A 26,429-nucleotide genomic window follows, 5' to 3' on the forward strand; every position below is an offset into this window, starting at 1 on the left:
GGTTCCTGCTGTCCCCATAGTGTCCCGCTCTGTCCCTCCCTGTGCACACACAGGTGTCTGTGCTCCAGCGTCAGTGACAGTGTGTGCAGAGGCACAACGGGGGATGCCACCATGGGTTCCCACTTGTTTCAGTGGTGGGAAGTGGCTTTGTGCACCAGAACAGGTATTTCTATGCTTCCTGGTGAGCTCCAGCCTTGTGCTGTGCTCAGTGCCTAAGTCTGGGTCCTTAGCTGCCTGAAGATGTGGAGAAGCAGCTGCTGAGCCCTTCAGAGGAGATATTCATCCAATTTCTCCCCGCTCCAGGCAACTCTCTGTGAGATGTGCAGAAGAGGAGCATGCCCAGGTCTCATCCTATAGTTCCTGACCTCTGGGGCAAGTTCTGAGGCACAGCCTGGAGCCCGCTCCTTGCAGCAAAATTTGGCTTGGCACGACGTTGGCTTCCTTGGGGAGAGTTACAGCCAGGCTCGGGGACTGAACCACTACCTCAGCCTTCCTTCTCTGAGCTGCTGAAATACAGAAAATGAGGAAAAAGTGAATAGAGTGGTCACCAGGAAGAGCCCAGTGAAAAGGGAGACGAAGACCCCTCGTGAAAGCTTCTGGGCACCATAATGCACAGGTAACAAGCCCGGGGGCTGCCAGCTGAAGGCGCCTGTGCCCACACGGAGCCCCCAGGAGGGCCGATTCCCCTCCGCAAGAACTGTGCCCATGGCTCCACTGCGCAGAAAGCCTCCGGTGAACCTCTCTGGCAGCCGCTCTCCTCTGCCCATCACCTGATGCTGCAATCTCTCCGCAAGCAGCAGAGGGGAGACCATGACTCAGAGCTGTGCTGGTAGAGAGCAGGAGGGAGGAAGGCTTCCGAGCTCCCGCCGCCTCTTGCCGGTGGATACTCAGAGCATCAGCGTGTTGGCAGAGCATCGCTGGCACTCGGAGGATGCTTTGATGAACAGGAAGGTCTGCCTGGACCAAGTGCAGGGACTGCCCCTTGCCCTGCTCCCATCCCTCTGCATGATCCCGGCAGCCCAATAAATGTAGGTCTTCCCCCAGGGGCAGGGTGCAGCCCCCCAGGTCTCTCCTCTGTCCCGCTACACGAGCAAGGAGCTGCCCAGCAGTAGCTTAGGGACCTTCTGTCTGCACAAGCATCACCTGATGGCTGTGCCCGAGTCCAGGCAGAGACCTGCATGGTGGTGGTGGCTGCTTCCAGCCCCCTATTGCTGGCTCCGACCTTTTCCTGTGCACATCAAGACCTCAAGTACCTCCTTTCGGGGACACTCCAGCCTCCCGGCTGCCGGGGCTGGGTTTTCTGGGCTGCTTTAACACACGCTGTTCCCTTCAGAGGGCATTTGCCCCGAGCATGACCAAGCACCCTCCTAGCAACCCCACAGTCTCCATCCCCATCCCCAGCAGCTTTTGGGGTTCCCCTGCCCCGGAGATGCTGCAGACTGCATGCGGGTGGGGGGAGAAGTGCCGGGGGGGCCGGGAGAGGGGGGTCGGCCGGGGTGCGGACGGACAGACACGGACAGACGCGGGACACCGCAAGCAGGTAACGGAGCCAGGGAGGGAAATAAGAACAGAAAGAAAGAAAAGAAAGAAAAGAAAGAAAGAAAGAAAGAAAGAAAGAAAGAAAGAAAGAAAGAAAGAAAGAGAAAGAAAGAAAGCAAGCGGAAAAAAGAAAAAAAGTTGGTGAAACTTTTCCTTCTTCTGCTCGCCGAGTTTTATCCCCAGGTGCCTTTTTTTGCCTTGGGGCGGGGGGGGGGGTCGGGAGGGGGGGCCCGGGTTTGGGGGGGCCCGGCCGGGGGGGGTGAGCTCAGTGGCCGGGGGCGGGCGGTGGGAGGTGTCTGCCGAAAGGCGTCCAATGAGCGCCCGGGGGGGCGGGGGGGCCGGGCTATAATGCCGCCGATGCCGGGCGGCGGAGGCTGAGACAATACCGCGCCCCCGGAGCCGGGCTGCCCGGAGCGCCCCTGCCCCGCTCCTCTCCCACCATGATGTCCATGAACAGCAAGCAGGCGTTCAGCATGCACCCCATCCTGCACGAGCCCAAGTACCCCCACCTGCACACCAGCTCCGAGGCCATCCGCAGAGCCTGCCTGCCCGCCCCCCAGGTAAGCCCCCGGCCGGTCGGGGGGCTCCGCGACCCCTCCCCAGCTGTGGTTGGGGGGGGACCGCGTCTTGCTGCACCCTCTCGACTCGATGGGTTGGGTTTCCTTTGGGTTTGGGGGTCCCACGCAGCCCAATGTGGGGGTCTCAGACCCAGCGGCTCCGTCCCGCAGCCCAACTCCGGTAGCGTGAAGATTCCTTGGGACCCCCTGGGTCTGTCTCCCTCTGCTCTGTTCCGCTGCTGGGGGGTGCCCAGGGTCCAGGGTGCAAGAGGGGTGCCCAGGGTCCAGCACCCCCCTCCCGTGCTCCTCTTTTGAGGCTTGGGCCAGGCTCTGTTCCACTCACCTGGCCCGTGCGCCGCTTTGGGGCAGAGCGGGGTCTCTGTCACGCCGCTTGTGTTTTAATCCTCTCCCACTCTTTTGGTTTGTTTTTTGCTCCCCTTTTCTCCCCTCAACCCACATCCAGATCCAGGGCAACATCTTTGCGGGCTTCGACGAGACCTTGCTGCGGGGTGCCGAGGCTCTGGCCGCTGTGGATATAGTATCGCAGAAAACCCACCCGTTCAAGCCGGATGCCACCTACCACACCATGAGCAGCGTGTCCTGCACTCCTACCTCGTCCTCCGTGCACCTGCACCACCCGTCCGTGCTGACCACGCACCATCCCCACCACCACCACCACCAGCCCACCCAGGGCCTGGAGGGCGAGCTCCTGGACCACCTCAACTCTGCCCTCCCGCTCGGAGGGGTGCCAGGTCCAGACGTGGGCTCCACACCTTCTCACCCTCACTCCCACATGTCGGCCATCAACCACATGGCCCACCACTCCCAACCTATGAACATGTCCCACCCCCACGGCCTCGCTTCCCACGCTGTCATCTCCGGCCCCGAGACGGAGACGGACCCGCGGGAGCTGGAGTCCTTCGCCGAGCGCTTCAAGCAGCGGAGGATCAAGCTGGGGGTGACCCAGGCGGACGTGGGCTCCGCGTTGGCCAACCTGAAGATCCCGGGGGTGGGCTGCCTTAGCCAAAGCACGATCTGCAGGTTCGAGTCCCTCACCTTGTCCCACAACAACATGGTGGCCCTCAAGCCCATCCTAGAAGCGTGGCTGGAGGAGGCCGAGAGGGCTCAGAGGGAGAAAATGACCAAACCGGAGATCTATACAGGAGGGGACAAGAAACGCAAGCGCACTTCCATCGCCGCCCCCGAAAAGCGGTCGCTGGAGGCTTACTTCGCCGTGCAGCCGCGGCCATCCTCGGAGAAAATCGCTGCCATCGCCGAGAAGTTAGACTTGAAGAAGAACGTGGTGCGGGTCTGGTTTTGCAATCAGAGACAGAAGCAGAAAAGGATGAAATTTTCTGCCACTTACTGAAGAAGGGGCTGGGAAGGCAGTGGGGGGAGTGCCTGGTCCCCCCCCAGCCCCTCTGAAGTGGGCAGGGTTTGGGATGATTTTTCTGTTGTTTAAAAAAAAAAAAATTGAAGAAAAAAAGAAAAAAGGAAAACTAAACCTAAAAAGGGAAACCCGCCCAAAGCGATGCGAACAGTTTGGTGCCTGCTCCTCACCCCCCAGGCAAACTGGCCCCACTGTTATGACTGGTACAGACTGCTTTTTCTAGACAAAAATGGAGAAAAAGGAGAAGATGGAACAGAAGTCCTGGAGGGGAATTTTGGGGGTGCTCGGAGCAAGGGTAGCGGCAGCAAGAGCCCGGCGGGGCTTTGTTGCAGCCCCTTCCTGGCTCGGATGGGCAAGCAGCGGCTGCAGCACCGCTCCTTCCTCGGTGCCCAGTCCTCTTCTTTTTAAAAACTAAAAGAAAAATAATAATAAATGGGGGGAAAAAAAAAAAAAGAAAGAAAAGGAGCTGAAGCCGTCCTGACGGCTGTAAATACGGAGGCGCTGGCCCGTGCCCCCACGCTCGCTGCCAGGGTCCCCGCGCGCACACACGCACACACACGCACTTGCATGGTTTTGTTCGCTGTCCCCTGCCCCTTCGCATTTTTGCAATAATGTTTCTGTTTCTACCTCATCGGCTAAATTAAAATATATATATATATTAAAAAAATAGAAAAAAAAAGAATAAAAAAAGAAAGGAAAAAAAAAATTGGCACGTCCCTGGAAGTCACGGTTTGTTTGGTGGGGGGAAAAAAAAGGGGGGGAGATTTATTTTGCTTTGTTCTCACTCAAACTGTTTGATAGCCGTATGATTTCACTGTAAAATATCCTACGCTTCGACAATCAAACCATTGGGGCTCACAGGAGCGGCGGGACCAGCCTGGGGCAGCGGGGGTGCGCGGCATCCCTGCCCCGTGCCTCCGCCAGTACCGAACTCTGCACTTTCTAAGGCAAGAATACTTTTTTTTTCTTCTTTTTTTTTTTTGCTTTGCATATTTAATAGAGAAATTTGCCTCCGATTCGTTGTTAATTTTTTTTTAAACTAATGATTATTATTATTTAAACGAGATTTCGTTTCGCTGTGTGTGTGCTGAATGAAATTTGGTGTCTCTGTACGCTGCAGCATTTCCAATAAACCATGCACGTTTTACCTCACCCCCCCGCTCCTGCCTCCTGGAGTTACTGCGGCCGCCGGGAGGGGCCGGATCCGGCCGCGGCACCCCCGGGGGGCTCGGTCCTTCCTCCTCCAGGGTTTGGGGGGAGGAAGAAATGAGGCGAAAAGCAACGAAAAGAGGGATAAAAGGGGAAAAGCAGGGTTTTAGAGCCCGGGGGGGCTTTCGTCCCTTCCCTGCTGGGGAGCAGCGCAAGCTTCCACGGGTAGAAGCCCCACGCGTGGCTTTGGGTTCGGGGCCGGTGCCCACGGGGCGGATTCGTTGGCCGTGCCCCGGCGGCCGAGATGCGACTTGAGGCTGCCGAGAAACTTTGGGCGCTCGCGTCCAAACCTCTCCCGAAGCCGCCTTCAAAGCGTCCGGCTGGGGGGAGCCGGGGACGGCGTGTCCCACGGGCTGTCCCCGGGTCGGGGGGACACGGACACGCGGTGGGGGGGCTTCCCCCTCGTACGAGGCTCCGTGCTTTTGTTGCTTTTGTTTTATAACTTTCTCTTTTTTCTTTTTTTTTTTTTTCGGGGGAAAAGAAACCAAACGCACCGAGCGCGGCACGGGGAGCGACTCTCGGCACCCCCCGGCAACCGAGGCACGGGGACGGGGCGGGGGGGACAAGCGCGACAGAGCAGCTCCCGAATCTGCAAATTTTAAAGGAAAAAAAGATGGGAAAACGGTGAAGCATCCGAAAGAGGTGCTCGAGGAAAGCCGGGCGAGGAGATGCTCGGCGGAGCAAGCAGAGCCCTGCGCGGCCGGGGCATCGCGGGCACCGTCCGGGTTTGGAGCCCCCCTGGCCCGCGGAGGCTTCACAAACCCCATCCCCGCCTTTGTTCTTTCGCTCCGTTCCCGTTTTTTTTTTTTTTTTTTTTTTTTTTTTTCCTATGAAGCGAAAAGCGCATTTTCATAAATAGACCTTGGCCAAGTGCTGCCGATGAAATTTTAATGAAGGCTGGATGCTGAGTGCTGCCCGGGGGGGCCTTGGAGAATCGGCTCCGTGCAGCATTAGCAGGGCCTTCCGCATCCCCCCCCTCGCTCCCTCGCAGCCACAACACGCTGCGGTCTGCTGCTGCTGCTCCTGCCTCGCCGCGACCCCCCAGGTGCCCCCTCCCCAAAACGGGGACCCCCAGCCCTGCTGCGGGGCCGGGGTCGCTGCGCAGAGCCGCTGGCTGGCGGGTGCCGCTCTGCCCTCGCTCTTCAAAGTTTGCGAGCGATGCAATATTTATCACCCGCGATCATAAGGAGGCGAGCGGGTATTTCCCAGTCGCAAAGGCAAAGGGCGCTTAGGAAAAAGTGCGCCCGGTGAGGAGGAGCCCAGCCCCATGGTGGCAGGGGCTCGTGGATGTCTTTTTGGGGCAGCGTGTCCAGGTCCCGCCCCAAGCGCTCAGGTCCAGGCTGGAAATCTGAGCAGACCCCAAAGCCCTTCAAATCCAGGCTCTGTGTGCTTGGGGGAGTTTAGGGGAAAGGCCAGGACGAGGAAAGGAGACAGAGCTTTGCAGGAAGGAGAGGAAATGCACATGCATGCAGGTGTCACGGCACAGGCACACTCCCAGTTCCTGGAGTGCAAAGGAAGCCCCTGAACCTTGACCCTAAAGCCAAAATAGCATTAAATGAAAGGACTATTGATTGGGCTGGACACCCAGCTCTCACCCTTTTTTTTTTTTCCTTTTTCAATTGAGGTTTGATGTATGAGGCAGCTTATCAAACCTGCGGCTTTGGCAGCCAGTCCATCTCTAAGGGTACCCTCTCACCCACCACTGATGCTGGCCCAAGGCCACGCTGCGGGACTTGGTTCCTCATTTACCAACAGTCTGATAGACAGATAGGGATGGGATGGGGTGGGCTAGGTGGGACCACCTCTCTGGCTGGGATTTGGTTCATCCCAGGAACTCAGGAGCATCAGGCAGAGCTGGCTCAGCCACTACCAGGGACAGGATTTGAGCACTGATACAGACGGGGTCTTCAAAAGAGGGGTGTGCCTGTGGGTGTAGACCTCTAGGCTCCAGTTACGGCCCATGGAGAGGAGCCAAGGAATCCACAGTGCAGGTCATCACTTTCTCACCCCTGAAGCAGGGCAGCTGAATGGTCCTCTACATGCATCTTGCTCACCTTAAAGACTATAAAGATGATGGATGACTGGCTCAGAAAGAGGCATCTACAAATGGGGACACGACAGCTTAGCAGATATGAGTCCTATCTGTGCTGCTGCAAAGGCTTTCTGAGGAAAGATGCCCACGGGTTCTGGGCTGCTGAAGCTCCCAGACATGGGCTCCTGGAGTTCTGCCCAGTGAGCCCTGCAGCAAGGGTCTCTCCTGCCATGCAGTGCTTACTTCCATGATGCTGAGCTCCATGCCATGCTCATGGTTGTTTTGTTTCCGCCATAAAAAAACAAAGGAATTTAGGCACCTAAGTCCCTTGAGCATACAGATAACTACATAATGTTGTACATGTACTGCTGAACTGAGTCTGTGAACTCCAGACAAATGCAGATGCATTTGAAGAAATCTTGGGGGAAGCACTGTCCCTCCTTTATGTCATAGAACAGAACAATCTGGGGGCATGGCTTCACCAAATCACACAGCCAAGGGGCTGACTCTCCCTCTAGGAAGGGAAATAAGACAAAGAATGTTGCTGATAGCAGGGCTGTCCCGGGGCCATCAGCGAGTCCCATCTCCCCAGCCCTAAGCTATGTGGCTGGACCTTGCAGCTCCAGCCCTCACACAGAGCTTTAAAGGATGTGGAGGATCAGGAAAGTGGCCACCAACACCAGCAACCCCCTTGTTCAAATATTGCCAGCACATCACAGCTTTGCACTCAGCTTTGGGTCTGGAGGAGAGAAAATGCTCCATGTTCTTTAAAAGATTCCTGCCTTTGAAAGCCATACAGGTAAAGGATGCCCCTGCTGACGGACTCTCTTCTATTATTCTATGTGTTTTAGTGCAGAGCAGAGCAGATGTATTTTTAAAGAGGCCAGCGCTTGAAGTAGGCTCTGTTCCACTACAGGGGAAAAAGGAGTAAAGCAGTAATTACAGGCTTCATAGATGCCCGAGCAGGGAGGAGGACAGCCGGGCTTGAGTGGGAGCCCAGGAAGAAGACTAAAAATCAGCTGCCTTTGGAAATATTTAGGGAAACGGGGCAGGTATGAGGGGCAACCCCCTGCCCGAGCCCATCAGTCGCTCTTCACAAGGAGCAAGCCCTCAGTCAGGATGCACATTTCCCATCTGTGCTCTTTGCTCTCTGCTACCAGACACTGCCCTTGGCTTGGGGAAGTTCCTGAGGGTTTTGGTTGAGCAGGGTGTGCAGGATCAGGCCCGTGTTGTATGTTCTATGCCAAGTGAGGGAAGGTTTTTCTGCACTGCTGGATCAGACCAGGACATGGTGGAGATGCATGGGCTCAGTGGATATGCTGGTCCATGTTACTGCAGCCTGATGCTTGAAGGCAGGGGGAATACTCACGAGCCTCGGATTTTGGCCACCTGAGCACCTCTTCACTGCAGAAATTGGGCCACTTTACAACAAGTCTGGTCAGAAGAGGGTGGGAGCTCCAGGAAGCAACACGGAGAAGTTGTGTGACACTCACCCTGTGGACATCTCCTGGCTTGCATTTACACGGACGAAATACTGCATTTCCTTCCCTTGGTACTAAAAGCATGAGTCAGGACCTCGTGGGTGCTCAGTCTCCCTGCAGCCACAAGCAGGTTTAACATTTACCTGTAGTAAGGCCAGAGCCAGAACACAGGCAAAAACATGGGAATACAGCTCCATGCTGTATGGAAAATAAAATTACAGGCTTTCTTTTTTAAGGTATTAAATGAATACTCAAAGAAATTTAATCTGATGTTTTACCTGTGCACGCGCCAAGGTCTTGATCTCACATCAGCCCTCACCTACAAGAATAGCCCTCTGCTTACCAGCAGTCCTAGTGGAGCCCAGCAGGACCAGTCCCAGGGCTAGGCTCTGCTCATCTACCCTTGGTTTTAGCCATAAGCCCTGAGGAAGGGCTGTGGGATTTGGTTTCGGATCCCTGGGTGGATCAGAGAGTAGGTGAACTCGCAGAGGACTTCAGAAACATTGGGATCCTGGAGATAGAGAGATCAGAGATGAAATCTATATTTCATCTGCAGCATCACCAACCTTTCCAGCAGCTCAAGGAAAATGAGCGCTCTCTGAGAAATATGAAAATGTCAACTAGGAATGATGTTTTATTTATACCAGGCAAGGAAGGTTTTAGTTTCAGACAAGGAAAAAAAAGCACGTGTGTTTGTACAAAATCTCTCTTAACTATTCTGTGACTACCTGAGTACTACATGTGAATCAGAGGGAGTTTGTTTTGTAGGGCATCTTTTCAGTGATGTACACAGCAACCTCTGTCCCAGGCCAGTCAGCAGAATCTCTGCCTCATTCATTGCCAGCTCCAGGAAAGCGCATCCCAGCCTCTCTGGCTAAATAGAGAAGCAAAGTCACCTTCATCTCTTCCACAAAACAGAGCATCCAACTCAAGGAAATGCCTGGTGACTCTGTGGACCACTGGGGGAGTATCCATCACCCACATTCATCTTGCCATCTTTCCAGACTCTGTTTGAGCAGGTTCCCAACACCGAGATGAAAATTCAATGCAGATTTTTTTCTGTTGCTTACCAATGTATGCACTACATACCATGGGGTCCTGCAGGAGATCAGCATCCAGGATCCTCAGTCTCGGATGGCCACGTTCCTCAGCTACTTCAGTCTGCATCCTGTGTGGGCAGTCTGGATGCATGGTCCACATAGCCCCCCGTTTCCTAGATCCCTGGCACTGACCGAATCCCTTATCAGATCCAGCTCTTTGCATCCCAAGCTTCTGGAAATGCTTGCTCTGTCTTCTGAAGCCCTCCCTTTGCACTGCCCCTACATGACAGCCACATCTCCATACGCAGGGTTGGGGATCCTGTAGAAACGGGGAGGTTTTAGTGGCTGTAAAACACATGGAGAAGGAGGTGCTCTGGAAATTAAAGATCGATACTGCTGAGATGTTCTCAGAAGAACCTGCATTGTCTGCACCTGCAGCTCCCACCAGCAGGTAACACTGAAGTGCCAAGTGCCATGCAGGGTCTTGGTGGTTACAGGTGTATATATATATTTTTTCACAACTGTGTCATACAGAGAGCTGCAGGTGTGCAATGTACCTTCAGCCTACCTGTGTCAAACTTGGTCTCCCAGCATTTCAACTCAAGGCTGGGATGAATCGTTTCAGCCCTCAGAAGCCCTGTTTGGCAGGTGTTCAGGATGCCTGTGACCCATCTGGAAACCCACAGCAGGCCTTGCTCTAGCCCTGCATGGCTTTTGAGAGAGACTGAGGTGCCTGGGGAGGTGGTGCTGCCCATCAGTCTGCTGGGACAGGAATCAGTCTGTGAGAGATGAACCAATTCCCCACCTTTTTTTTTTTGTTATTTATTTTATTTTATTTTATTTTATTTTATTTTATTTTATTTTATTTTATTTTATTTTATTTTATTTTTTTCTGTCTGATCCCAAGCTCCAAATGCTGGGTGGGCTGCTGAAGAATTTATAAGAGCCTCCAGAGAACATCCAAAATGGGCTTCTTTGCAATGCTGCTGGTGCTCAGCTGTGCTCCTTGGCATTCAGGGTGCTCATCTACTGGCCCTGCCTAGTGACTGGCATCTCCAGAAATTCATCCAGCATAAAGCAGCATAGGATGACCTCCTCTTGAGCTTGTCTGCACAAAGGCCTGATAGATTAACAACTGAACTGAGAACATTTTTGGAAAAATCACCCAGCTATGTTGATGCCTTCTGACTTATGCTCCTGCCTGCCCTCTACTCCCTCACCTCTCAGTTCTTCCCAGCATAACATGGCCCCCTCTGTGCAAGGCTCTGCTGAAAAAGTGTCCCATGGGTATTGTCAGAGGGCAGATCAGTGCCACCGGCCCTGGTGATGCCTCCTGGAACAGATCCTTCAGCAGGGCCGGGAGGGGGTCTTCACGCCTCCCACCTGCCCGGGGGCCTGATGGGGAGCCCTGAGCTTCCCACCATGGCAGCCGGACCTGACCCCACTGTCTGGGGGATCGTGTCAGTCGTAGGAGGGAAAAGGCATGGGGAGATCCCTGAGACCAAGTCACCACCGGTTGATCCTCACCTTATGCAGGCCCTTGGGAAGCCCCATGGGAACAGGAACGGGCTCATCCCATGCTCTGAGGCCTAGCCGACCTGTGGGACATGGTGGCAACATGTCCCAGGCTGGGCGAGGCTCCTGGCGTGGTCTACACCTGTTGAACCAAGGGGGGGAGATCCCTCACAGACCGCCCAGCCTTCCTGGTGAGGGGAACACTCACACCCAGGGGGTTCCTCTGCTGGGGGGAGAATTTTGGCAGGAGCCCTTGGCACGGAGGCACAGGCTGCTGCATAAAACCAGCCTCCCCTCTGCTCTCCCATCTCCTGCAGCCAGAGCTGAGCCGATCTGCTTGGGCAGCCAAACGGGGGCTGAATCTGCAGCAGGAAGAGTCCCAGGCTAGGGGCTCTCCCATTGGAGACTGAAGCCTCCCCGTTGGGAGATGGGGAGGCAGCACAGCCTCCTCCGAGCAGGCTAATGGCTCCTGATGGCTCTTCCCGGAGATGGCTCAATCATCTTTGCCTGGGTTTTTCCCTCGCAGGCTTCTCTGCTTGGCGCCTCTTATGTGCAGGTTTAGCACTACGCTCCTCTCCTGCAGCCAGCGTGGGGGAGCACTGACAACCTCCAGGTTCTCGCATGGATTTTTTTCTTACCCTAGCTGTGCTCTTTGGTTAAGATCTAAGTGAGCTTTTCAAGCATGCTGCTAGTATGTCTTTATTAAAAGACACAGCTTAAGGAGGGGGGTGGAAAGCAGATCAGATCTGGATGCTCTCTGCAGCCGAAACCATGGGAATCTTCTGCTCTGCAACTGTTCGCAGCCCCCAGCAGCTGTGCGGTCCAGCCCGCCAGAGCAGCAGGACACGGGGTCAGTTCTCTACCCATGACTAATTCATCACCAAGGGCAGCCCCTCTGCTTGCTACCTTTGTGCTGCTGTCCCTTCTGGTGTAAAGGCAGGTGGAGAGGCAGGGATATGTCCCCGAGGGGAGTGGAGGGGGACACGCTGGTGGAGATGCTGGGCTGTGTTCCCTGCAGCTCGTGGAGGAGCCCAGCTCTGTTGTGGGACAGGATGAGGAGTGGTCAGCCTGTTCATGACTTATGAGATATGCTTTTTTATTTTATTTTATTTTATTTTATTTTATTTTATTTTATTTTATTTTATTTTATTTTATTTTATTTTATTATTTTATTTTATTTTATTTTATTTTATTTTATTTTATTTTATTTATTATTTTTAATTTTGGTTTGGTTTGGTTTTGTACAGGAAGTTTCTCCTTGGGAAATTTTCTTCTCAGCTATCTTGAAATGCAGGCGATGGTTCCAGGTGGTATTAAGCTGCCGAAAGCCAAGTCTGCAGGAGTCCCTCTGCCTGCCACTGATACCTGAAGCCACCTCTGCAGCAGGGGCAGCAGCGTGGCCCTTGGGAGCTCGGACATAGCAGGCAGAGCAGGCTCCTCACACCAGCCAGGGTTGGGCACAAGCTCAGATCACTGGGCATGGACCTGTGGTCTTGAATTCTTGCAGATGCTGCCAGGAGTGACTGTAGGTGACCAGAAAAGCAGCCTTGCCTTTCACCTGAGAGCTGGCATCCCATCAGAACAAAAAAATACTGCACCTGCCCCGGGGGCAGAGGCTCAGGCACAGCTATGGCCTTAACCCCGCGATGCACCCAACCCCAAGTCCTGTCCAAACTCCCCCCAAGATCGACCCTGCAATCAGTTTAGACATAACATTTTACCTTTGCTCCTCATCTGGAATGGTGCTGCTAAGCCTCTGCCGTGCTGTGCACCAGGAGCAGCTGCATTAAGCCACCCTCCTGCCGGCGGAGGCGGCTGAGGCTTGCCATGGAGGCTGCGTATCCCCCCTGTGAATGACTGGCTGTTGTAAGACACTCACTGAGCCAGCCACATGCCTCATGATGTCAATTGTAGTTCAGTGTTAATTATTTATGATAAAACTTCATAATGTGCTGTTAAATGGGCTGTAGGATATTTTGGTTAAATTAAGGAAACCTTAAAGCTCCCTCTACAGGGCTTTGCTCTTTGGGCCTTGCTGAGAGCAAAGGAGCAATTAAAGCTTAGGCACTGTGGCCTCTGCCTATGGCCTTCAATTACTGAAATATGGGAGTGTGGGGATCAATTCGATAGCTCAGTTTGGAAGGTAAACTTCTGGGCAAAATGCTTGCAGAGAAGACCACCCAGCCTGAAGCCCCGATCCCACAACATCTCCATGCTCTCTGTTCTGCCTTCCACCCCCCTGCGAACCACCCAGGCTGCTCCTGCAGCAGCCCTCACCCTGGCTCTGCTGGCCCTTGTCCCTCAGGCTCTGCACAGTTGTCCCACCAGCTGCCCCGGGGACCAGAGCTGCCCCTTGGACGGTCCCTGGGATGAAGTGGTCTAAGTGCTGCACTAGTGCATAGCAGGGAATGGCTACTGTTTTCAAAATTCGCTCAGCCTTGTGAAATGTCAATAAGAGGGTTGGAATTAGACGATATTTAAGGTCCCTTCCAACCCAAACCGTTCTGTGATCCTGTGATTGTGTTATCCACCCAGCAAGGAGTGCCAGCTGGGCAGGCTTAGCAGAGCCCCTGCCTGATGCTCTGTTGGGCTGTGGGGTTCATACACCCCCAAGGGATGGGGTTTCCTGTCAGCTGGGTCTCTCTTTCCCAAGCTGACATGCCAGCAAATGTCTAAACTCAATGGCCTGAGCCTTTGTGGGATCAATTCCCAAAGATTTTACATCCCCAGCTTAGGTCGTTTTATTAAGACCAGGATTTTAACATGCTTGAAGGGAAGTCTTCATTTCCTTTTTTTTTTTTTTTTTCTTCTTTTTTTTTCTCTGGGGCTAGAACTTGGTAGGATATGTTGTGTGGCATCCTTGGTCACTCCTGCCTTGGCCAGGCTGTTGCAGGCTGTGCAGACGGAGCCGTTCACAGCCAGGCTCTGTCCTCTCCCTCCTTCGTTAGCAGATGTGCTAGCCTTTACCATCCTTTGGTCAGGTGCTTCCCAGCAAATGGTTAAGGAGCAACTTGCAGGGCATCTAGCTTGGTGCATTTGTTAATGGTGCTTTGTTCTGCATGCTCTTCCAGCTCCCTGCCTGGAAAGGGGCCAAAGCCACAAAGTCTTCTTGGGGTTGTTGGGTGAATGCGCCCTTCATCGATCCTCCTGCAACCTGGGCCACACACAAGTACTCCCCCTGCTCACCAGAAAGCCTATGGGGATGCAAATGAAAACAGCAGTGAACCCCAAGGTGGGCTTTAACTCTGCTTTTCTTGCTTTGAGCGCTGTTAAACAATAACCTAACCTAAATAAGCCCCTTCCACTCACCACCACCCTGTCACTCAGATCCTGAAAACACATCCCTGCCCAGCTTGACCACCTGGCTATGCGCACTGGGTGAGGGCTAAGCTTTGAAATTTCTTTGCCATATCAGGTAAAAATCATGTCATTTCACATAAAATTTTCATGCGATCCACTCTGTGTGTTCATGAGAATGGGAGATGGCACGGATTTATGAAGGGATGGAGCACAGGCACTGGCAAAGAGAAAAGGGAGTTTCTTGGCTTCATGAGAGAGCACCACAGAAGACCATTTCTTCCTGTAGCTGCTCCCAGCTTGATAGCCTTCCTTGTGCACACCATTTTGCTAGGCTGAAAACCTTGGCCTTCTCCTGCTGCACGTTACACCCCCAAAGAAAATCTCATGGCATTCCCAAGGTCTTGTATCCCTTCACATGAGTTTTCCATGGGAGCAAAAGCTCATCCAATAAACCATGCCATGTTCCCAGCTGGGGAGCAGGGAGGGCTGTAGGGTAGAGTGGTAGGACCACAAAGAAGCCTCTTCATCAGATCAGTCTCACACTCCTTCTCAAGTTGCTTCATGCCTTTGGAGCATCCCAAGCCTACTGTGAAGTAGTGGGGGAGTAGCTTCCACAGGCAGCTGGTGGCAGTGCCACCCTTGTCCCTGGAGGTGAGACATTCCTAAAGCTCATCCTGCTGCCCTGGCGTACCCACATCTGCAATCATATCTCCCCCGAATACCAGTGTAATTACTTGACTGTGCAAGAGGTGGTGTTACCACAGGGCTGAGTCTAGCTGACGGCACAGAAATACCCCCCTACCTGCACTGCGCTGGCTGTGGCAGCTACAGCAAGCCACAGCGAATTTCAGACGCTCTGGATAGACTTTGTTTGAAGACTCATTAAAGAAGCCAATTGACACAGTTCAGGTAGAAGAAGTATTTTGAGCTTGTACTTGAGTATCCCCTTTGGCCATGCTGTTTCTTCCTACTCTCCCACCATTTATTACTAATGTATTGTATTGACATGGCTTACTATACTGCTCATGAATGAGGGAACATCTCTCTCCCTTTTCTGATGGATCAATGTCCTTCCAGACCAACTTTCATGCCTACAGTTTTTGCCAACCTTGCTGTTTCCTTGTTCTTTCTACAGCCAAGAAAATCCCTTGCTTAGCAGAGGTTCTGGTCTATGCCATGAGATGAAGTCTCCTCTGTGCAGGTGAGGACATCTTCTGCAAGACACAGATCAGAGACAGGGCACTGTGGGGAACCTGCCTGTGGGGCCACTATTGTGTCTGTCCCCACCCCCAGCAATGCCCACGTGCCCACCTCCCCCACTTCTCCTTGTGCCATTTGGTACTGGCACTATCAGCAATTAGGCATCTCCCCCAGATATCCCTGGTTTCTGAAGCATATGAAATTGCAGACATAGCAGGAGCAAACCTAAACAAGTTGTCACCTCTTATGCTATTGCTAGAGTACTCGCTCCCAAAGCATCAACTCTCACCACTGCTGACTGCAAAAAAATCCCTGTAAGTTCCTGGAAGGATGATGTCCCTTGTGCATGGCACCATATTTTCATCTCAGGTATTTTCATATTTTTCTTCTCATATTTTCATCATGGTGCCAAGACAGTCTCTTCTGTCAGGCCACAACAAGAAATAAGCCAGTTGCAGGATGAAGACCCTTTGGTAGCTTATCCACCTGACCCCGCCAGCTGCCTTCAGACCGACCATGGGAAAACATCTATTTCACTCTGCTCCAACCATTTTTTTTCCTACTTCCCCCCCTACCTCTAGTCCAGATCTCCTCTGATTTGGCAGGTCTGTGGAAGTACTCCCCAGAATAATGTGAGAGCATCTCCACTGCTGCTGATGCTTGCCCATCTGCCAAGGAGTGCAGTGGAGGGGAGGCTGCTCGCCTGCTTTTTTTTCTATGCACACATGACACAATGGTTTGTGGCTGGGGACAGATCACAGCATATCATGGAGGAGGCCGGAGTTGGGCAGTCAGTTTTGTGTTACAAACCATGACCATCAGCAGAGAGGAGTTGCTAAAAACCTGCTCCTGGACATCTTTCCAAAGGCGAAAGAGTAGAAAGGACCCAGACTGATTGGCAAGGAGTTGCTTTCTGCTCCCAGCACAGCCTTCCTCTCCAGCAAGGCTCACTGAAAACAATGAGCACCTGAAAAACAAGCGCAGATAGAGAGAATACCAGAATCCACTTAAAACAAACCGGGAGGGAGTCGTGAACGAGTGACTGTGCACTTTGCAGGGAGTGGAAGTGCAGCTTGCCTCTGCGCCAAGCCTTGATGGCTCCATTCTGCTTCGTAAGGCTCTTAGCTCCTGCATGCCGGAGCCAGCCTCCCTCTGCAGGCTGGAGAGGGAGCGAGGTGGCCCCTGTGAGCCATTCCAAATATTTAATTTGCTAAACAACAATCCTGGTCAGGGGGCTACATTCTGCTGTATGTTATCATGGCAGCAGATGCTAATTGTTCTCAGAGAGGCTCAGGTGAAGCTAAACACTACCAAGAGCAAATATCCCCCCGGTGCTCCAAGTCCCACTGCAGAAGCACCGTCAATGCCTCCACATTAATGTTCATGGAAACAATAAAGCACCTAGCAAAAATTTCCGTGCAAAGAACTTCTGCCTGCATGGCCCCTTTTGCTGAAACCATCGTTAGATAGCAATGTTCCCTCATGGCCTTAATTCATCAGCTCTGAAAGTTTCCTGGGAATAAAGGGAAGGAGGACGATGTCAAGGAAAGAGAGCTGGGTTTGGGGAATGCAGGGGATTTGAGCTGCATGCTGTCTCAGAGTCAGGATGCTTACTGATCCCACGCATTTTGGGGTGTAAGCAATCCCCCTAAAACCACCTTGCTGTCCCCTCCCTGTCCACCCTGCAGCTCCAAGGAGGGACCTGACCCACGAGACGTGGGCAGTTCCCCATCTGTGCTTCCATGGTGGGTAAACCTTTCCCTCAATCGCCCACCTCAGTGCAAGAGGACTCAGTCCTGGTGGTGTCTGAGCACCTCCAGGTACAGCACAGCTCTGCCCAGCCTTCTTCTCTCACCGTTCCCAGCTTCACACCTCTCCTGTCTCCTTGGATGAAAAAGTGTTCCCACTGCCACTGCCAGCCTCTTCTGATTCGGAAGGGCTCTTTCCTTTCTTTCTCTCTTGCTTTTTCCTTTCTGTTTTTCTCCTCAAGCTTTTCTCGTCTTCTTTTTCTCTCCTTCTTTTTCTTACCCCCCCCCCAGCCTCTGTTCTTCATCCATTATTTAGGCTTTTCTGACTGTAACAGCAACATTCGCCTTGTATACCTTGTGTGGGGTTTAAAATATAGATAAAAGCAGAAGGTCGGACTTGAAACACAGATTCTGACAGTTGCTGCTGACTTTGTCTGGAAGCTACAAAATCCGGAGCTGTCTGTGCCCAGCGCTGGTATTGGTGCGTTATTTATTTATTTATTTATTTCGGTCTCCAGTTGATATTCCCGAAAACTGTCTTGGTATTTGATGTTTTCATTCAGCCTTTCAGTTCCTAAAAGTTCTGGGGCCTGGCTGGCTGCAGGACAGGGGAGCTGGGCTCATGCAACTTCTGCTCCCAGGCTGTGGGCCTCATCCTGACCAGACGTGGCAGCGCCTGCTGCTCTCCTGTCCACGGTGAGCTGGGGAGGAACGGGCAGGTGTCTCCATCCAGCAGGCTCTGATTGGCACCTCTGGTAGGCAATTCAACAAAGCTAAGGACTTTCCCTTTTAATTATAAATGCCCATGTTTCTTTCATGCCTGCTTTCTTCTACCGTCGAAGCAATTGGGTTGTGAGGACAAATGTTTGTGGGAAACAAATTTCAAAGTCAATGTGTGAGCAGTCCCAGACAACATAGCTCCTATCTGAATGGGCATCCTTCCAACCAGCAGGCAGAGACCTGCCATGTGATATAGCCAACCAACTGCAAAGGAGCTCTGATTTGGATATTCATGATGGAGCTGAAGATCTGCTAATGAGACCGCCTACAAGTGACAAACAGAGAGGTTGCTCACCAGCTGGGGACATTACTCAAGCACAGAAGAAGAGGTGAAAATCAATGAACAAGTCCTGATTGCATTATCCACAAGTGTCTGCAGCCCAGAAATGTACAACACACAACAGCAGGAACCAGGAGGTCCATCCTCCCTCAGCCCAATATCTTACAGGTACTTGTCCATAACTCCTTCATTTATTCACTTTACTGATGGCTGAATGCGAAAGCCTCTTGGAACACACCTACAGAAGGGTCTCAGTGAAGAGGCTCCATCTTTTGATATCTAGGAGGGCTCCTGGGGAAGAAAACACCGTCACACCTCACAGCACTGACCAACTTTTAAGGGTAAGAACAGTCCATCAGCAGAGGGACCACCCAAAGGAAGAGCTGCAGTTACAACACACAGAGTACGATGGTTTTGCTGTGTGAACTTAGTCAGAGAGGGCTGTGCAAACCCTCCTCAGTGATGCCTGTGAGTAGCAGAAGTCTGGCTGCTCGGTCTTTGCTTCTTCTCCAAGGTGGGGCAGCAGATGAAGGTGGTCCTCATGAAAAAGTGCTAATTTTTCACATCAGTGAGATACACACTGGTGGAGAAACACGCTGAATAAGTAGCAAATGCTCTTGGGAATGGCTGAAGTAGCACTTTAAATTAAGATCTTGCTGGAGGAATGCCAGTCACGCCAGACAGCACTCACCAGGAGCAGCGCGGGAGGGTGACATCCCTGAGGTTTGCACGCCGGGAGGTGAATGGGGCATATTCTCACGCTGCATGGAGGTTTTACAGAGAATTACAGGTCTGGTTCAGCTACAAACAGACGCAACAGGAGCCTTCCCCAGAGCTGTCTCCACTCCCTGTGCCCGTGCCCTTTACTCCTAGTTGGCTTAGGCAGCTCCTGACCTTGCAGGGGTCTGCGGGGTAGGTGGGAGCTCCAGCCTGAAAGCACTTAGGTGTGTGGCAGCAGCCACGCGGTAGCACTAGATATGTTAATGGCAGGTATTGTTAAGAGGTCTCCATAGCCCATCTGGCACTCTCAGAATAACTTTTTTTCACTCTAGCCCCAGGGAAAATTTATCTGTCAGGGTAAGGCTGGCTGTGGTTCACTCCCAGGCTCTGTCCTTATCCACACCAGGTGTAGAATAAAACACATATTTGGAGCACGTATCAGTCTGTGCTGGTTACAGCAGCTTTGGGCATGTCTGATGGGACACCATCCACAAAAAAGTCCATCTTCAGGGATCATCTGGCAGAGGTGTTACACAAATGCAAATACAATTATTTACTTCAGGAGCAAAAGAAGAAAAATTATGTCACAAAAGGGTGCCCCCAAGACCAGTAGCTGCCACTGCATGGGTTGAAATTGGCCAGTTATGGGTTCGTGGGGCTCTGCTGAGGAACATCTCTCAAATACACAAGGTGGTATCCTCTTCAACAGGCTGACAAAGTCAGGTCTACCATTTGCTCTTCTCAGGATCTTAGACATCAAAAGGAAATAAAGAAATAGCACTTCCAATAAATCCAGGAATCATAGCGCTGCTAATAATCAGAGCTGATTAAACTGACATCATCAAAATCAGAAAGTTTTGTGCTAGGAGTATGAGACTTTTTTTTTTTTTTTTTTTTTCCTCTATACAAATGTCTCTCTTCAAACCTTGCTAAATTCCTGGCAGGCTGGCACTGAATAATTACCCATTTTTAAAGTGCCTTCTTTCCACCGCTGTTCAGTACTTTGGGGAACCTATTTCCATTCTGATGCTTTGAACGTTCACTTTCTGACACCTAAAGTTAGGTGACTGTCCTCATGCTTAAGCACTGAAATATAAAAATCACTGAATATCTAGCTGCTCTTGCTGAGGCCCAGGAGAACTTCAAGTGCTCAGTGCTCCTGGAGGGAGCCCAGAATTTTTACCAAGGGGGCTTTCCTCTGGGCTTTGGTGACAGAAGTCCAAGGTCCCAAGTTCAGCCTCATGTCCTTCTAGTGATCCTGGTCCTGTCAGTGCTTGGTGCTTGGTGCTTCCACTGATGGCAGTGGGGACTGAAGACACCCCAGATTTCCAAGATCAGCCCCCTTGCATGCAATAATCTCTCAGAAGCGTGATAGTTACTTTTGTTTTCTTCCACTGTCCATTTTGCCTTTGGCAAGCATTGATTTTCCACAATTCCCCGAAGCCTATACAAAGCAGCTGCCAACACGGCTCCCTCGTGGGCCACTTCTTTTATTTGTTGAACAAAAGAATCATCAACATTGTCTTCAGTGATGTTTGGCGAGTGGAGGCTGGGACTAGGATGCCGAGCTCCCTCTCCTGGCTGCCGGATCAAAAAGAATAGCTGAAAAGTCCTTCGTACCTCGCAAACCTGAATTGCCGGGCTCTGGCTGAAGAAGGAAGAGCCCTTCCAGCTGTTTTGCAGACTTTCAGATGTCGACACTCTTCCTCCCCAAGAAATGTGTTGGAAGCAAAGCTCAACATTTTTGGAGAGAAGTGTTAATTAGCTGCGCGCCGAGCCCGCTTCCCTTTTCCTCTCATCTATCACTATTAGCAAACAGATCCCGATGGGCAAATAGCACTGAGAGCCTCTGCAGAAAATCCACCGTTGTCTCTGGCTGTCAATTATCAGTGAAATGTAAGTCCGCAGAGAGGGAGTGGGAAAGGACACCCACATGTTGGTTTGTCGGGGCACAGAAAATCCCTCTTTTTTTTTTTTTTTTTTCCATTTCTCTCTGTTCCTGTCTGAAATCATGCTGCCTCTTACATGCCCAACTAAGAGTGAACAGAGCACAAGGGCAGCTCAGGATGAAGGGTCAGAATCAGCCACACGTGGCTGGCAAAGAGGTCCCAGTGGGTGCTGAGGAGCTGATGGGTGCTGGTCTGCAGGACCAGCATGTCCCAACAGGAGGCAATGAGCAGCATCGTGGGCTCATGGCAGAGGGCAGGGAGCCCACCTGGCTCAGGCCCTTGCTGCCCTTTCCACACTCCCTTCTGCACCCAGATGTTTACACACGCATCTAAAATTCTTCTCGCCAATGCCAAAGCACCATTGGTAGGCACAACTCGATCCATGGGACCATTAAATATTGCTGCTTCCGAAGCAGGACAGTCTTCCCCTCTCCTTAGCAATATGCAGTGGCTCAACTCATGCTGCAAAATCAGGAAGCCTGGTTTTACCCTGATATGGTCCCCAGAATTCAGGTTGAACAACTCAAAACTCTGCTTTTACACTGCCATTATCCTGGAGGTCTTTTAGAAAGGGTTCAGGCTAGGAGATATCCTGGATTGCCCATGGCAGAAAAAAAATGAATTCCTCTCATTGACGAGCACAGGTGAGCCACTCCATGCATCTGCTCTGCACCATTTGACATGATTGACCACAAAGCATCAATCCTGGCATAGCCAGAGGATGGGCCTGAGCTCTGCTGGTCACCTCATGTGCATCGGTGTTTGCACGAGTAGTAAATACCATGAAAGACTGCATCTTATGTAGGCCAGTGATTGCATGCTTAATTGCTCAAATCTTTTATTTCTGTGAAGCAACTTCCCTGCCTCAATCCACTTCTCAAATAAGAACTAGAAGAGGTAACAGACAGGTAACAATGGTGGCCAGAGGTACACAACTGTCTCCTCTTTAGAGCAACCAAGCTGCTGTCCTTCTTCCATCAGCTTTGGTTCTCTGGCATAGGCTGGTCACAAACTCTTCCACTTTCTCCTGCCTCTGTCCCATACCCTACACATCAAAAACCTTCTCTTTCTGCTGCAACAGCTCACCCTTGGCAACCTGCTTTATCCTCTGAGCCTATCCCAAGGGCTTTTGGGGCAGAAAGGGCCCAATGAGAAGCGTGTGAGCTGGGGACAGATGAGTGTCTGGGAGGGGGATATGTGTCCTGGAGGTGGGCTCAGGACCATGGCCACACGTTCCCCAGCTGCAGGGAGGTACGGAGCAGACAGACCGGGCGGTGGATGCCGACCGCATGAGCTGCAGCACCCTCTCAGTGGTGCCTTTCATGGCCAAGTCCTGCTTGAGGTAGACTTGTTATGACAAGAGGGGAAAACGAGCTTCACAGCGCAGCGACGGCGGCTCAAAGGAGGAAGAGGCTTCCTACGTGAAAGGGAAATGAACGCTCAGCAACAAGGTCACCTCCGCTGCCTCGGGCAATCTGAGGGATGACAAAAGTTGAGGCATGTAGCACAGAAGACAAAAGCCATCCCTGGAGGGCAGAAAGACAGGGGGAGCGCACAGCATACAAGGAATTTAATGTGGGGAAAGCCACCACGATTGCTTTCATTTAAAGGATATGTTCCTGCCTGGGTAACATAACATAGTGGCTCATGAGTGTTTTGACCAGCATTTATCCAGAGCCTTCAGTGCTCCAGACCCTGGCAGCACCACCGATGGTGGGCAGGTGGCCAAGCAGCACAAAGAAATGTGGGAATCTGGACCCTGCCTCCAGGTCTACAACTTCTTCCTCTCTTCTAACCGCCCTTTTCTGCAGATCCAGCAGTGTCTAGGAGAAGTGCAAATGGCCTGAAAGCCAGCAGCGAGCTGCAGCTGGCTCTGATATGAGCAGACAGCTGGGGTGTGCACAGGTTTTCCAGCAGCACGGGGGAAAACCAAACAGAGGGTGTCTAGGTCCGTGCTGCAAGTGTCAGCAGAGCAGAAAATTGGACATTATTCAGTGCAAAGTGCTTGGCACGGATGGAGTCAGTGGGAGTATGTTTGGAGTAGCACTGCAGCCTGCACCAAGGCGATGCATCTGGAGTTGGTGTCCTGGGCACACAGCACGGCCCTCACCATCGTGGTGCTGGGGCACAGACCCAGCCAAGCCCCTGTCTGGTGCAATGAAAGGAAGCAGTCTCGGAGGCATTGATTCAGTGCTCCACAGCTGTGAGCGCTCTGAGGGATGGGTGAGGAGAAACAAAGTCTGAGCTCTGCAGCCAGCCAAGACCTCCAGCACCAGGCTCCTGGTGCCTTTCTCCAGCCTCCTGGATCTTGGCTGGCTCCAGGAGCCCTGGGCAGCACGGAAGCTGCAGGAAGGAGGACTTCACCTCGCAGTCATCTCTGGATACTAGTAAAGGCAAGATTTGCACAAGGGAGCTCGATTCCCAACAGCCATAACATCGCAGAAGAACCCATTCAGGAGCCGACTAAGGAGCCCTAAAATCTTGCCATCCTCTTTTATCACCCAAGGTCATTTGAAACCCTTCTCCTGGGTGCCTGAATTAGGATCCTTGACAACCCCATCACGGAACAAACATGTTTTTTAGCTGCAAATAAAAGAAGAGTTAAAGTGGTGTTTGACAGCTTGGAAGCTGGTACCACAGCAATATCTCTTGGTGAGGCAGCTGTATTTCCCCTTTCTATCACACGCATTTAAAAGCTTTTAAGACAACAATCTATCCCCTCTGCTGCCAAACCCAGTGCTGGGCTGTTCTTTGGGTTCTTAAATCATTTTAAAATACAGGGCAATGTTGTCTTAAAAGCCTTTGCTCTCCCCCGGCTGCAGGAAACCTCAGTGCAGCTCAGCAGAGCTCCCCACGCCTGTGATACACCAGCTCCAGGGCTTTCCGGGGATCCATTACCAGCCAGAAAAGGGCTGGGCACTGCCTGACAATGACAACATGCTGCTACGAGCAAGGATCTTCTTGCTATGTCATTTCTAGACACTCAGCAGGGCTGTCTATGTGGCCCAGACATTCCTATTTTTCTGTCTTAATGTATTACGTATCTGTACTCGAGGCAGTATTTTTTATTTTCTGAGCTGCTTAAGGGCAGGAATGGATGGTCCAGCCGCAAAACTCCGCTTCAGGGAGGGGATGCACCCAAATTCCTGGTTGTTCAGGCAGGGCTTTGGCTGCAATGTCCTTTACCCTGCAGTTCTCACCCAGGCTTTGATTTCAAGCCCAGACAACTCAATGCCCCAGCTTTATCACTGTGTGCTCTCAGAGGAGCAGGGGTAGTGGTGCAGGGACATTGGCAAGACCCAGGGGGCAGTTCTCCCTGCTTGGGGGTGGGATGGGAGTGCATTTGTTATTTCTGCTTCCCTTCGCCAATGTCTGAAACTCTCAGCCAGCCAGAAAGCAGCGTGCCTATCCCCATCGCAGTCGGCCACCTCTCCTAGTGATGGAGGCAGAGCCTAAATTCAGCCACCTAACAAATAATAAAAGATTTCCGTATATATTTTTGTGCATACCTTTTGCAGGTTTGTTGAAAGCATGCCTGGGACCTGTTACTGGCTGGTTTAAAGGCCAAGCATAGCAAGGTGTGTGGAAGAAAGGGGTTGGAGGAGTCAGGACGTTGACAGCTGTTGCTGGGCATCGCTCAGCCATGGTGCCTGCGGCATGGGCAGGGTGTGAGCAGGGAGGCTGCACACCTGCCAACCCTGTAGACAGCTGTACGAGGATCCTTTACCCCTTGTCTATCCCTCCAGGTTGCCCAGACCACCCTAGAGATGCCACCCCCTGATTTTCTGACTCCCTTATCCCTATTTCTGCTACTTTAGATATGTGGGAAGGGTGATGGGAGATGGCTCCTGGTGCAACACAGACAACCCAAGCTCATCTGCACAGCACATCACTTACAGGGCAGCCCTCTCCCTTTATCAACTCACTATCTAGCTGAGGATGCTTTCCCAGTGGGCTACCAACCACCAGCTGACCCCAGAGGCAGCCCATCTTCCTCATACAGCATAAAAAGTGCACCCTTCAATTCATTTTTTTTCCTGTTTCTGTTTATATTTTGAGACCAGAGGACAAGCCTTCTGGGGAGTCAGGAAGCCCATGCAGTGCTGCAAGTGGCCCTCAGAGCAGGACCACCACGCTGTCCCTGATGGGCAGGGATGAGCCTGCGGAGCCTGGAGAAGCAGATCTGCCTCTCCTTCCTCTTTCTTTCCCACTTTGGGGATGGAGCTGGGTCTGGGCAAGAAAATTACAGAGGTTTATGGGGTGCAGCATGACAAGAGCCCAGCTCAGACTGGGAAGGATGAAAGGGGAGTCCTGAAGGTTAAGGATGGGGAGGAGTAAGAGGACCTGTCTAACAATTTGGGTAAGAGCTGCACTCACTAAAATCATCTCCCAGTGGGGAGAGAGCAAGTGTGTGCATATGGCACAGCAATGTGAGCACAGAGAGTCCCTCCTGCACATCCCTGAGCATGCCCCAGGGTGTTTTGGGGGTGAGACCAGGGCCCTCTTTCCCTCCTGACCCCTCCAAAAGGGCTTTGAGCTGGCCCAGCCTATCCTGCATCCCTCTCCAAGTTGCTGAACTTTCTCCACGCTCGCTCACGCTGCTGCCAGGGATCCTCCCCCTCGCCAGCACTCGCCGCTTCATTTATCTGCAGGATCAGTTGTAGCCGTATTGATTTTTCCTCTCGCCCTCTCCTCCCTGTGTTTGCTTTCTGAATTATGCAGCGGTGCAGTTTTTCCTCCTCGCGAGGAGCGAGTGAATTGCGGAGGATCAATTGAGCCCTGCCATAGTTTAGTCAGGAATCCCCAGTAGGGGCCAGAAGAGAGAAAGGAGAAGGGGAGATAATGAAGACGGGGTCGATCAATCCAATCGTGGTGCAAAGGAAAGAAAGGAAAAGAAGAGAGAAAGGGGCTTGAATAATCAGGCACTTTTCCTCTTGCAGTCCTCAGATTCCCCAGTCTCAATCAATAATCAACTTTGACACTCATTGCTTCAGAAACAAACACACACACAAAAAAATCCCCCTAAACCGAAATAATGTTGTGCTTTATAGCATAAGAATAGCCAATGATGCCCTGGTAAAGATGAGGATAAGATTTCTTCCCCCTTCTTCCTCTTCCCTTTTAAAAGTATATATTATGAAGGCTGGCTAGATCCTGGCTGAGCCGAGATGAAAGGAGTGCAAACAGGGCTTTTAGTAGTTTTGTTGTTGCAATTATTTTGCCAATAGTAATGATTTCAAGACAGGTCGGAGGATCTTTGATGCTGTGCTGGTGACGTGGAGGGGTGGACAGAGAGCTGCTGGGCTTGTTCCAGCTCTGCATGCAAATCGAGAAGGAGATGAAACCTGGGGGTGTAACCAGACATTAGCTTTGCTCAGCTGAAAACGTGCAAATAAAATACAAAAAAGTGCCCAACCAAGGCGCAGGTGCCTTATGCATGGTGGGGCAGCATGAGACACCTTTAAACACTTTCTCCAGTGCTGCACCTGCAGAGCTTACCTGGACTTTCATCCCCTTTAGAGGGTTCCTGTGCAGAGTCTCCATAGGCAAGAAAAGAATTTCACAAGGTATTTGGAGGGCCTGCGCTGCCTGACATCCCCTGCAGAGCAGTTGGGCTTGCATTGGTTTCAAAAGCCAGGTAAGCACTGCTGGCATGGATGGGAGGTCTGAGCTGTGGATGCTCAGCCAC

At 52.0% G+C, this 26,429-nt stretch overlaps 1 protein-coding gene across 1 annotated transcript; it reads left to right on the forward strand.

The window, feature by feature from the left end:
• The first annotated feature begins 1,925 nt into the window (after positions 1-1,925).
• LOC121077519 (brain-specific homeobox/POU domain protein 3) lies at positions 1,926-3,922 on the forward strand. Its single transcript, XM_040572790.1, has 2 exons — positions 1,926-2,099; positions 2,560-3,922. Exons 1-2 carry the CDS (start codon positions 1,980-1,982, stop codon positions 3,463-3,465), a joined length of 1,026 nt encoding a protein of 341 aa, XP_040428724.1. The 5' UTR covers positions 1,926-1,979; the 3' UTR covers positions 3,466-3,922.
• Positions 3,923-26,429: the final 22,507 nt, after the last annotated feature.

Source organism: Cygnus olor, chromosome 13, assembly GCF_009769625.2.
Source record: "Cygnus olor isolate bCygOlo1 chromosome 13, bCygOlo1.pri.v2, whole genome shotgun sequence".
Taxonomy (NCBI): domain Eukaryota; kingdom Metazoa; phylum Chordata; class Aves; order Anseriformes; family Anatidae; genus Cygnus; species Cygnus olor.